At 53.1% G+C, this 12,236-nt stretch overlaps 1 protein-coding gene across 7 annotated transcripts in view; it reads right to left on the bottom strand.

Moving 5' to 3' along the window:
• Window positions 1-1,074: 1,074 nt before the first annotated feature.
• CMKLR1 (chemerin chemokine-like receptor 1) overlaps window positions 1,075-12,236 on the bottom strand; it is a 43,485-nt gene continuing 32,323 nt past the window's right edge. For 2 of the 7 annotated variants that reach the window (XM_081542972.1, XM_081542971.1), the window contains 3 exons: window positions 10,626-10,748; window positions 6,872-6,947; window positions 1,075-5,749 (listed from right to left, as the gene is read on the bottom strand). In XM_081542972.1, coding sequence (XP_081399098.1) covers window positions 4,658-5,746 — 1,089 coding nt within the window. In that variant the 5' untranslated portion in view covers window positions 5,747-5,749; window positions 6,872-6,947; window positions 10,626-10,748 and the 3' untranslated portion in view covers window positions 1,075-4,657. Of the gene's footprint in view, window positions 5,750-6,871; window positions 6,948-10,625; window positions 10,749-11,281; window positions 11,407-12,236 lie in introns of all 7 variants that reach the window. The other 5 variants (XM_081542975.1, XM_081542976.1, XM_081542970.1 and 2 more) reach the window with 4 other exon arrangements.

Consider the following 12,236-nt stretch of genomic DNA (forward strand, 5'->3'; position numbering starts at 1 on the left):
TCCCCCACCCCAGTCTGGCCGTGCCTCCTCTCCATCCTATCTGGCCGACGCTCATTCTACTCACTTGGCTGCATCCCTCACCCCCTTTTCAATCCCCCAAAGGCACCCTGCTCCCTCCCACACCAGTGCCATTTCCTCCACCTGCAGCACCCTCTCCAGCGCCTCCCCCTCAGGTCAGTGCCGACTCAACCTTTGACTCTCGGGTGTCTCCTCCCCCGGGGCTCAGCTGTAAAGAACCCACCTGCCAATGCAGGAGATGTGGGTTCATCTTCCCTGGGTGGGGAAGATCCCCTGGAGGAGGAAACGGCTACCCACAACTGTATTCTTGCCTGGAAATTTCCATAGACAGAGGAGCCTGGCAGGTTACAGTCGATGGGGTCACAAAGAGTCAGACATGACTGAGCACACGTATACCACCCCTGGGGAAGTTTCTTGGCCTTGGACAGGGTCACATCCCTCTATAATATGTGGGTGACACTTACTATGATTGTTTTCTGTTTGGGGTATTTTTTAATTGGCTGGCACCACTGTCCAATGAATGAGCTAAGAGGACAGAGACAGTGTATGTCCTGACCATCCCCACATCCCCAGTGTTGACCACAAGGCCCAGCAAAGAGGGGTATTAGATGGATGCTTGTGGAGTGGGTGAATGGGTGGACTTACACATAGATGGTTATGGAAATGGAATGTGCATGAAAGGATGGCTGGATGAATGTGCAGATGAGAGTGTCTGTCCTTGGGTGGGCCAATGCACGGGCTTGCAAGGAGTCCTAGCTTTCAGTCCCCTTTCTCCATGGCTGGCTGTGTTGTCTTGGGTAAGTCACTGCCTGTCTTATATCCTTGGTTCCTAGGAAAATTACATGAGCAAAGGGAATTTTTTCAAGATATGGATTTCTTGTGGTCCAAAATTTGGGGAATGGGAGGTTGGGAGTTGCAGGGGTTCTCCTGCCAGCTCACAACACAGCCGTGCAACTCAGGACAGCACACTTCACCTCTCTGAGCCTCAGCTGGCATTCCATAATGTGGATGGGGGAGGCAAGGGGCAGGACCCTCCAGCAATGAGAGTCCTCACGCTTGCTTCGGTCTGTTTATTCAAGAGAAACATTGTCTTCAGAGAGGAAGCAAGCAAACCCCCTACTGAATTATTTCGCAGTCGGAGGAGCTGCCTCCCGATTCCCCCTTGTCCTGGATACCAGCCCCAGTAGCAGTTCTCCAAAGCCAGAGCACCAAAGCGTGTCAGGGAGGAATGGAGAGGGAGGCCAGGGCCAGGAGTTGGGAAATCACTGACCACACCATCCAAGCTCACACACCTCCATTTGCAGATTTCTCCAAGGGCAGCTCTTGCAACCTCAGTTCCCTCCTCTGTGAAACGGGGAGGACTTGGGTGGGGATGAGACTGAACCCTCGAGGCTCTCGTGATTGGACTCTTTCCTCTCCCATCCATCCTGGGCTCTGCTCGCCAAGCTGACCCTTGTGTCCAGCTGAAGGCACACTCCTCCCTCGGCCAGCACCTGGGTCTCCCCTTCTGAGACCCTCCCTCCTGTTTCTCTTCCTCCTCTCTCCCTCCCCCTCCCTCTCCATCCTTCCAAGGGTTGAAGAAGCTGGGAACTCTCTCTGGCAGCAGACTCAGTTCCGTTTACTACTGTGTGACTCTCAACAAGTGGGGTCTACAGGCCAAACCTCCCTTTCTGCACCCCTAACCCGGGTCTGATGGTCCTTTTCTCACAGGGCCGTTTTTGAGGCTTTGATGAGATTCTAGGCCGGATACACGGTAGATGTTTAATAAATGCCAGATCCCTTTTCTTCGTCATTGTTCTCCTTTGTGCTTCTCTCCTCCCTCTCCCTCCCCCTACCCTCAAACAGCATCTTCTCTGCCCACAACCCCGTGCCCCCTCCACCCACCCCACCCCACCCAGGAGGCAGCGCTGCAGGACCCATTGGCGGGTCCTGAACCCGGAGGGAGGGCTCTCAGGCACACAGCGTGTTGGCCGCCTGTGGAGTAATTCAGATGAACGTGCTGTGTGAACCACAGGGCCTTTGAACATGCGACCTGGGGGGACCCTCGGAAGAAGCTGTGGGGACAAGATTGAAAAGGTTGTCATCGGCTGCACTTAAGCATTTGACGGTCAGAACAGGAAGTCTGGTAGGGCAGCCAGAGAGAGCGAGCCCTGGCTCCAAAGAGGAACACAGCTGGTTTTCATTTTGCTCCTGTTCATCAGCTTTTCCAAAGACAAAATGATTTTCTGGCTCCCTCAGCCTGGCCTGGCCTGCACACAGCCCAGAAGGAATAAGAAACTGCGCCCTGGCGAACAGCGTGGTCCTCCCCAAGTGGCTGGTGACTGTCTCTGGGGCCTGGAACCCCTCTCACTCCATCTCGTGCCCTGGATTCTTCGCCTGTGAAGTTGGGTGGGTGGGGGGTGGGGTACAGGGGCCTCTGGGCAACAGTGAAAGCTCCCTCCGCTCAAGCTAAGTTCAGACTGCTTGAAGCAACGAAGGCCCCAGTAGGGTCAACTCAGAGCTGCCTTTCACAAGCACGATGACCCAACAGAGTGAAGGAACATTTTGTCTCTAAATGAGGTGTGATTCCAAACAGCCCGTGGTCTCGGGAAGTAGCCCGGCGCTGTGTAGACGTTATATCTGTTCATTGCAACTTGTTGGAGAAATGGCTTCACAACAAAGAAACTTGGAAGAGAACAGAATATGGACACTCGGAGGCCAAAGGGTCCTCCCTCCAGGCCTCCCTTCCCGCTGCCCTCCCTGGAGAGCTGGGTGGGGTGAGGCGGTGGGAAGAGGTATGTGTGGACTCAGGAGGTGGGAGCCAGGGTGGGTGGGTGTGAATGAGGGCCAAGGGAGCTGGGAGCCAAGTACATTTTCTCTGCCACTTTGGATCATTTTTTAAAACTATTTGCATAGCTGCCTTTAAAGACCTTAAGATATTAACATGAATCTGCTGAGGGATACGCATATATGAATGCTCAAGACCCTAAGACTCTGCGGCCTTCTTTGAGCCAGACAGACCTAGGTTCAAGTCCAGACTCTTAACAGAGACCAGCTGGGCATCCTTGAGCCAGTTACTTCAACTCTCTGAACCCCAGAAGCCTCATTCATAAAAGGAAGTGATAATTGTACCTAACTCGGGGCTGCCGTGAGGGATAAATGAGATACACATGTAAAGTGCTTAACATAGAAGTGCTAAATAAATGTAGGTTACCAGGACAGTGTAGAATATTCTCCGCAGAGGCATTCTCCATGACAGAACAGCTCTGTTCTTTTCTGGAGACTCTGCCCCTTGGCTGGCTGTGGGACGCTGGGTCACTTCCCCACTCTGAGCCTCACCTTTGTCGTTTGTAAGTGAGATGCTGACACTGCAGCCCATAGGAGGAGTCCCGGGCCCGGCCCCGCCCCCGCCCCCCAGGCCCTGTATCTCAGGAGCACAGTCCAATGAGCCAGGCTCCAGATTCTGCTTTGAGCTCAGGGACTGAGCCCTTGCAGGCATCTTTGGTCCTCGAGGTGCTCCCAGGTTGCTTCCTGCAGCTGATTTTGGGCTACCCTCCAGCAAGGCTCTGAGGAAGTCGAGAAAGAAGAGATCCCACCCTCCACCCCCACCCACCAGCCACCCCCTGCCCCGGAGTGTTTTCTCCAGCCAGAGTCAGTGGATCAGGAAAGAGGGAGGAATTGCAGTGATGGAGTAGGGGGCTGCCCACCTCGAACCAGCCCCAGGGTAACAAATGCAAAGTGAGGACAGGGCTTGGGGCAAGGCGCTGGCAGCAAGACCCCACCCTCAACACAGCTATGGCCTCAAGCAACACTGCCCTGGAGGGTTCCGGGGTGAGCTGTTTCCTGTCACACGCCCTGTGAAAGGTCTTTTCTTTCTCCATTCCTTCCCGCACAAGACCCAAGTCTTCACTGGAGCCCTGCTTCTCTTGCCCCCATTAAAAAGCCCCATGGCCCCCTCAGGACCTATTGTGTATCTTTCCAGCTGATCTGAAAGTGAAATGCACGGTCCCAGGAGTTTCTGTGCTCTTATGTCACCTTCTCTTCCCAGGTGACCTGGAGAAGGTGTGCGCGTTCCAACACGCCCTAGACCTGAAGAATGGCTTAAGAGCAGGATTTCTGGCCAGCTATTAATATAGGGCTCTGTGGTGAGGCGTGATCTACATCACACTGGCTTGGCTCTGACCTCCTCTCCTTACACCAGGAACGGACCTTGCAAACTGTCTGTGTCATTCCTGGGAAGTGCTCAGGTAGGTAACTGAATCCCTCTGTCTTATGCCCATCCCAGTTCATGGCAGTGCTTTAGAAAATTCTCCCTTTATTTGCTTTGCATTGGTCAAGGCAAGTATCCGAAAATGCATGGGATACTGGTCCAAGCCTAAGCACTGCAGCATGCTGTGTCCACCAAGCCCCTGCAGGAAAGGCGTTCCAAACCCTGGATTCCCAGCTCAAAAACACTGCTCAGCCCCACGTAAAATACAGTGGGCATTTGTGGGTTGCCCAAGAGGTTCCTGTTGTGGTGTCCAGAAGGCACAGCTTTGAGTCTCCAAGGTTGGGAGTGTCTACTGTGGCGGGGTGGGATTTCTGCCATGGTCTTCAGAAGGTGTAGCTTTGAGCCTCCTCCAAGGTTGGGAGTGTCCTCTGGGGGGTTTCCGGGCAAGGCTCAGAGCATGCCGGTCTCCCTCTCATTCATGGATGACATCTTGGTAAAGCTCCTGTGGCTGGGGTAGGAGGAGTGGCCTGTGTCCTCACTCAGGGCATTGACCAGACGGGAGAAGAGGGCCACCCTGAACTTCTTGAAGTCCTGACCCATGAAGACGTACAGGATGGGGTTCATGCAGCTGTTGGCGATGGCGATGGCGGTGGCCAGGGGCACGCCCAGGCTGAAGACGGAGGGAGGCACGGAGCCGCGACGGAGCTCCAGGAGGTAGAACGTGTGGTAGGGGCACCAGCAGAGGAAGAAGGTGATGATGATGGTCAGGATGATCTTGAAGGGCTTCTTGGTCTTGGCCAGGCGGCTGCGCTGAAGCTTGTAGACGATGGTGAAATAGCAGGCGGTGGTGATGAGACCCGGCACCAGGAAGCCACAGAGGAAGCGGGTGATGGTCACGACCATGTGCCGGCCGGAGCCCACCGGGTCCACCTGGGGGTGAGCGGGCCACGGTGGAGAGCCAGCGGCCGACAGGCTGAAGTTGTTAAAGCAGGATATCTTCCCGTGCAGGTGGGCCGTGTCCCGGAAGACGAGGGACGGGGAACTCAAGAAGAAAGCCAGGACCCAGATGACCAGACAGGCTGTGCAAGCGAGCCGAACACTGCGGTGGTTCTGGGACCAGACGGGGAGGAGCACGGAGACGCAGCGGTCAAAGCTGATGACAGTCAGTAGGAAGACGCTGGTGAACATGTTGTGGATGAGCAGGAAGTTGCTGATCTTGCACATGGCCGTCCCGAACACCCAGTGGTAGTCCAGGGCGGCGTAGGTGATGTGGATGGGCAGGAAGATGTTGAACAGGAAGTCGGCCACGGCCAGGTTGAGGAACCAGATGGTGTTCACGGTCCTCTTCATCTTGCAGGTGATGATGATGATCACCAAGCCATTGCCCAGGATCCCGAGGAGACAGATGATGCTGTAGACCACCACCAGGAAGATCCTGACCACTCTGCCTTCCAGGGGAGATAACTCCTCCAAAACCACGATGGGGTCCAAGTCATCGGGGTAGTCCTCGTAGGAGGCGTTGTAATCCTCAGCCTCCATTCTCTACAAGGGGAGACGGGGGTGTGAGGGGAACTTTGATTAGAACTGGCTTTAAAGGGCTTCCCTGGTGGCTCAGTGCTAATGAATCTGCCTGCCGATGCCAGAGACATGGGTTCGATCCCTGATCGGGGAAGATCCCACGTGAGGAGGAGCAACTAAGCCCGTCCACCACAACTGTTGAGCCTGTGCTCTAGAACCCGAGAGCTGCTACTGCTAAGCCTGCAGGTCCTAATTACTGAAGCCCGTGCACCCTAGAGCCTGTGAGAAGCCACCACAACGAGAAGCCTGTGCACTGAAACCAGAGAGTAGCTCCCACTCGCCGCAACTAGAGAAAAGCCCACACAGCAACGAAGACCCAGCACAGCCAAAATAAATAAATTTAAAAAAAAAAAGAGCTACTGGCATTTGTTGGGGAGGCATGAACAAACAAACAAAAAAAACTGCACCTTTAAAACACTGGATAAAGTGTTTGGGTTGATGTGTGTACCAATTTATCTATCACAAGGAACTATAACCAACAAAACATGTAACTGGATTTAAGAGGTTGACCACCACCAGTGAGACCAACAATGTCCTCCCTGGCTGTGAGCAAGACTAGTTAGGTGGCTGTGCTATTTTCTTTATTTGACAGACAGCTCACAGGCACCTACTATATACCAGGTACTATTCTAAAGGGTTGATGTATGCAAAGTCCTTTCATCCTCATAACAACTCAATGAGGTGGTTACAAACCCCATTTTACAGATGAGGAAATTGAGGCACAAAGAGCTTAAGTCACGTGCCCAAGAGCACACAGCTGGGAAGAGGCAGACCATGAGTCAGGGTAGACGCTGACGCTTACCTTCTGGGTCACCATCTATTTGCTGCCTCTCTGGGTCCCACCCTTTTCCTTCACAGTCGAGTGGGAGACAAACACTCATCAAAAAAAAAAAAAAAACCCTCAAATCATGGAAAAATCGCAGAGATGCTAAGCGCAATGAAGGAGAGGTGCTCAGTGCTCTGAACTTGACTCTGACCAGATTCCCAAATCCCAGGGAACAGCTACGCCAACAGTGCCCCTGCCTCGTCCTGGTCTCCCACTGCTGCCCTTTGGAGAGATGAGTTCAGACCACAAGAGCCCCTCACCGTTTCACTGTTACGACGTCCAAAGCTCTCCAGTGTGGGTCCCTGGCTGGTCAGCCCCCGAACACAGCTGGAAACACTGGCAGGGCAGAACAAGGCACAGCAGTTGGCTCTCGATCCAAGAACTCAAGGTCTGGGTAGACCCAGTGCCAGAGACGGAATGTACTGCTGTTACTCCCGCTTTACAGGGGAGGAAGCAGAGGCTCAGAGACGCTAAGAGATGAGCCCAAGGTTACCCAGCTGGGAAGTGGTGGAGCCTCATGAGCTCAGATCAACAGCTAGACCCTTCATCCCAACCCTCATCTCCCCCAACCCCCACCCCAGCACATCCGGTTAGCCCTGCTGACTGTGTGACCTTCCCCTTCCTTACCTTTACCTTGGAAGTAATAGCATTATCGTTACTGGCATTTGTTGGGGAGGCACAAACAAACAAACAAACAAAAACATTGCACCTTTAAAACGCTGGGTAAAGTGTTTGGGTTGATGTGTGCACCGATTTACCTATCACAAGTAACTATAACCAACAAAATGTATAACCAGATGTAGACATCAGAGCCAACCCAAACCAGGGCAGAAACTGCAGACCAGCAGAGTCAATGGGCTTGCGGCCTCTGACCTGCAACTCTGAGCTTTCTTGTGGCCACATCAGAAAGGGAAATGTGATCCGTAGAAGTTCATTTATGGAGAAGGAGGAAGCAGCTTAGGGAGTAATGTTGTTCCCTTACACTGGATTCTCCAGGGCATTTCTCACTGAGCGGGGGCTTCGTGAAGGGCACATGACAGAGACGGTGGGTAGCACCATTGTCCAGGGCTGATACAGCATCCCAGGGGTGATTTCCCACTGGTAGCTACTTGTGGGGGCCTTGAAGGCAAGGGAAGGGGAAACAGGATGGACAGCTCCGTGGAAGGATCAAAAACGTGATGATGGTCTGGGATCTCAGGGTTCAAAGCAAAAGCTTAGAGAGCTAAGAGAGGTGGGACTGGGACTCTGAATTCCTCAGGGAAGAAGGGGGAACCGAGAGACTTTTCACTCGGGATCCTTGGAAGTCAGGCTCTGGAATCAGATTTCCCAGCTGTGTGGCCTTGAGCAAGTTGCTTCACCTCTCTGAACCTCAGTTTTCTTACCTGCAAACTACTGTTATCCTTGTAAGGCTGTTGCAGAGCATAGTGGCATATAAGGAGCCCTAACCCACTCCAGTATCCTTGCCTGGAGAATCCCATGGACAGAGCAGTCTGGGGGGCTACAGTCCATGGGGTCACAAAGAGTCGGACACGACTGAAGGGACTGAGGACTCACACACACACCCTCACACCCAGGTTGCTCTGACTCAGCCCTGCTCTTCACCGCCTTGCTTTCCAGGAAGTGGACACACCTTCCTGTGTCTGTTCGCACCCTTGCTGATGCCCCAGGGACCCCAGCTCCACCCTCCCAGGACACCTCCTCTTTGTTCTGCTTTCTTGGCTCCTCAAGGAACCTATGTTCCCAGTTTTCAGGATGACCTGAGGTCTAGGGCACAGCTGAGAATTGTTTGCCAAAGCTGATGTTGTCTATCACAGTCCAGGCGGGCAGGTGAGTCTGGCCAGACTGTCCCTCTTTCTGCCCTCGGCTCCCCAGGAGCCCAGGGGACAGGTAAGCTGTCCTGGCTCCGCTCCCAGATTCTTCCTGTGATCTCCAACTTGTGCCCTTTTGGGACCAGGGCGGAGGTGGCAGGGTGGGGAGGAGACTCCCTGTGTCACCTGAGCAAGTCACCTCCCCATCTCTGAGCCTCAGTTGTGCCATCTGCAAAATGGGACTGATAGAAACCCCTGCCCTACTGACTTCTCAGGACCACCGGGAGGATGAGTTAAGGCCCTCCAACTTGTCCCAGGCTCGGCAAGGATGACAGAGAAAGACCCAGGACACCCAAGTTAGAATCAAGGCCCTGGGAGGTCTGAGAGCTCTGTTTTGTGAAGAGACAAAGCGTCCCGAAGAGAAGCAACTAAAACCTTTTTTTGGCCGCACTGCAACTTGCAGGATCTTAGTTCCCTAATCAGGGATCAGACCTGGGCCCTTGGTATTAGGAGCGTAGAGTCCTAACCACTGGACCACGAGGGAATCCCCTAAAACCTTTTTGACCAACATATTTGCTACACAGCACCTGCCAAAAATCAAAATCACTCTCTTAAATTTCCTCTACAACTTCAGACTCAGCCTGAAACCGGGCTCCTCCCTCCAGAAAGTTTTCTCTTGGTGTCCCCCTCCTCGGTGGAGTTCCCATCCCAAGACCATCAGTGTGAGGCCTTGCACCAAGGCCACAGAAGTGGAGCCCAGAACCAAGGTCACCTCTGAAACTGACTGAGCCCCCTTTGTAACCATTGCCAGAAGCCCCCCTGATCATCACCAGCAGATTTCCTGACCCCATATTAGGCAAAAATGCCCACCCCTGTACTCACCCTATAGCACCCTAAGCAATCACCTAATGCCACCCTTGCAGCAGGAATTTCCTTTGTCTTGAGGCTATAAAAATTGGCTACTAACCCACCAAAAGCGCTGGCTCTCGCTTGAGCCGGCCTGCTGTTCTCACGGTCTGCTCTCCCTGATCTGTCAGGGGGTCAGCCTGCTGTGCTCGCAGCACCCACGTTATCTCTGCTCTTTGTTCTTAATAAACTCACTCCCTGATGAAATGCTCTGTGTCTGGAAATTCTTTTCCGGACTGCCATGACAATCCCCACTCCCTGTAGTGGGTCAAATCTTCCCTTAAAAAAAAAAAAAAGATACGTCCACTAGAACCTGTGAATGTGACCTTATTTGGAAAAAGGATCTTTGCTGATATAATTGATGTAAGGATCCCAAGGTGAGATCACCTTGGGATAAGCTGGCCTCTAACCCCAAAAACAAGTGTCCCCGTAAGAGGAGATGACAGAAAGAGACTTGACATGGGAACAGAGAATCCATGTGAAGAGAGAGGCAGAGACTGGAAGGATGCGACCAGGAGCTGAGGGATGCTCAGAGCCCCAGAACCGGGGGACCCAAGGAGGGACCCTCCCCAGAGCCTTCCAAGGAAGCCCAGCCTGCGATGGCTCGGCTGCAGACTTCTGGCCTCCGGTGGCACAAGCAAATGTGCATTTCAGTCGTTTTAAGCCACCCAGTCTGCAGTAATCTGTTTCAGCAGCGCTAGGACACTAACACACCCTCTGTTCTGCCTCCCAGGGCACCCGGCTCCCTACTCCAGGGCCCATGGTATTTATATGATTATTACTGGTTTTTATACACAGCCTATTGAAAAGCAGAGATATCACTTCGCTGACAAAGGTCTGTCTAGTCAAAGCTATGGTTTTTCCAGTAGTCAAGAATGGATGTGAGAGTTGGACCATAAAGAAAGCTGAGCGCCAAAGAATTGATGCTTTTGAACTGTGGTGTTGGAGAAGACTCTTGAGAGTCCCTTGGACTGCAAGGAGATCCAACCAGTCCATCCTCAAGGAAATCAACCTGAATATTCATGGGAAGGACTGATGCTGAAGCTGAAGCTCCAATACTTTGGCCACCTGATTCAATGAGCCAGCTCATTGGAAAAGACCCTGATGCTGGGCAAGATTGAGGGCAAGAGGAGAAGGGGGCAACAGAGGATGAGATGCTCGGATGGCCTCACTGACTCAATGGATGTGAATTTGAGCTAACTCCAACAGATAGTGAAGGATGGGGAAGCCTGGCGTGCTGCAGTCCATGGGGTCACAAAGAGTCGGACACGACTTAGCAACTGAACAACAAAACAACCACCTGGCTGGATTGCAAGCTACCCGAGGGTGAGGACTGGTCTGATTCAGCTCTGTGTCCAGGTCAGGGAAGAATGTGGGCACCAAGCAGGTCCTCAGGATACTGCGATGTCCTCGCGGTCTCCCCCTGTGTGTGGGAGCATAAAAGGGCATCAGGCAGGTTGGATTAAGCGCCCCTCACCCCAATGACCTCACTTTACACTAATCACCACTTTAAAAGCCCTGTCTCCTATAGAGACTGGACATGTGGACACAGAGGGAGAAGAGGAGAGTGGGATGAACTGGGAGAGCGAGACAGACATATATACACTACCGGGTGTAAAATAGCTCACGGGAAGCTGCTGTATAGCACAGGGAGCTCAGCTCAGTGCTCTGTGATGACCCAGAGGGGTGGGAGGGAGGCTTCAGAGGGAGGGGATGTATGTATACATCCAGCGGACTCACTTCTCTGTACTGCAGAAACTATCACAACGTTGTAATAGTAATTAGACTCCAATATAAAATATATTTTTTAAAAATAAAACTTTTTAAGCCCTGTCTCCAAATACAGTCATGCTCCCAAAGTACTGGGGGTTAGGACAGCAACTTAGGAATTTAGGGGAGGGGATGCAATTCCAGCCCACAACTCCTCCACAGTTGTCCTTACTGTTAGAACTTAACCTTGCTATTTGCGGTTCTTCCAGTTCGCTTCCTCTGCCCTGGGACTGCCACCTAGAATGTACAGAGAGCATCTTCCTGCAAATCCAGAAAGACTGCAACCCCGGCAGAAAAAATGGGCCGATGATCTAAAGAGGTAATGTGCAGGAGAGAAATCTTACGGGAGGTATTAGACAAACTGATGATCAAAGAGGTGCAAATGAGAGCCACCGAGAGGACTAGAAAGCTGGGATGGAGACCTCGGGCTGGCAAAGGCTTCAGGCCACGCTGCGGGTACCCGTGAGCCCCAGTGTGTCCCCCAGCCCCAGGAAGAACCATGCTTCGGGAAGCCCGTGTGCGGTATTGGGGGGTGGGGTGGGAGTGGGGCAGGCATGCCTTATCTTGGATTCTCCAGGAGCAAACCTCACATCAGCCTTCCTGCAAATGTGATTATTAAGGAAGTGTTCCAGGAAACCCCAGTAAGGGACTGGAGAAGTAAGATTGGGAAAGGGAGGAGGTCGGTCAAGGGGACAGCGCCAGGCAGAGGCTGGGGGAAGGTGGCTTTGGCTCAGGGCGGGGTCGGGAAACAATGGAGGTCGCATTCCAGGAAGCTATTTATATCCCTCCATCCTGTCCTGGGAGGGGCACCGTCCCAGGCGCTGCCTGCCCACTGAGGGCAGTCTGCTGATAGAGCCACAGGTGCAGGCCGTCAGGAAGCAGGAGCCTTATGCACTATAGCACTCAGGGATCCAGGGATCCGGGCAGCGCACACAGGCATCTGCTGATGGCTGGAAGCTGGAGGCGGCTGACGTCCGTCTGTTGTGGGAGAGGCGACTTGCGAAAGCCACAGAGCTAGGCTGCTGTTAGAGGCCGCAGCTTAGCAAGTGTACATACAGCAAAGGAACGCCCAGCATCTTAAAGCCACCCACCCAGATAGCACGTAAGTACGCTGAAAACACGCATCTAAAAGCAGCCACAC

Source organism: Giraffa tippelskirchi, chromosome 11, assembly GCF_054371585.1.
Source record: "Giraffa tippelskirchi isolate mGirTip1 chromosome 11, T2T-mGirTip1v1.2.pri, whole genome shotgun sequence".
NCBI classification, from domain to species: domain Eukaryota; kingdom Metazoa; phylum Chordata; class Mammalia; order Artiodactyla; family Giraffidae; genus Giraffa; species Giraffa tippelskirchi.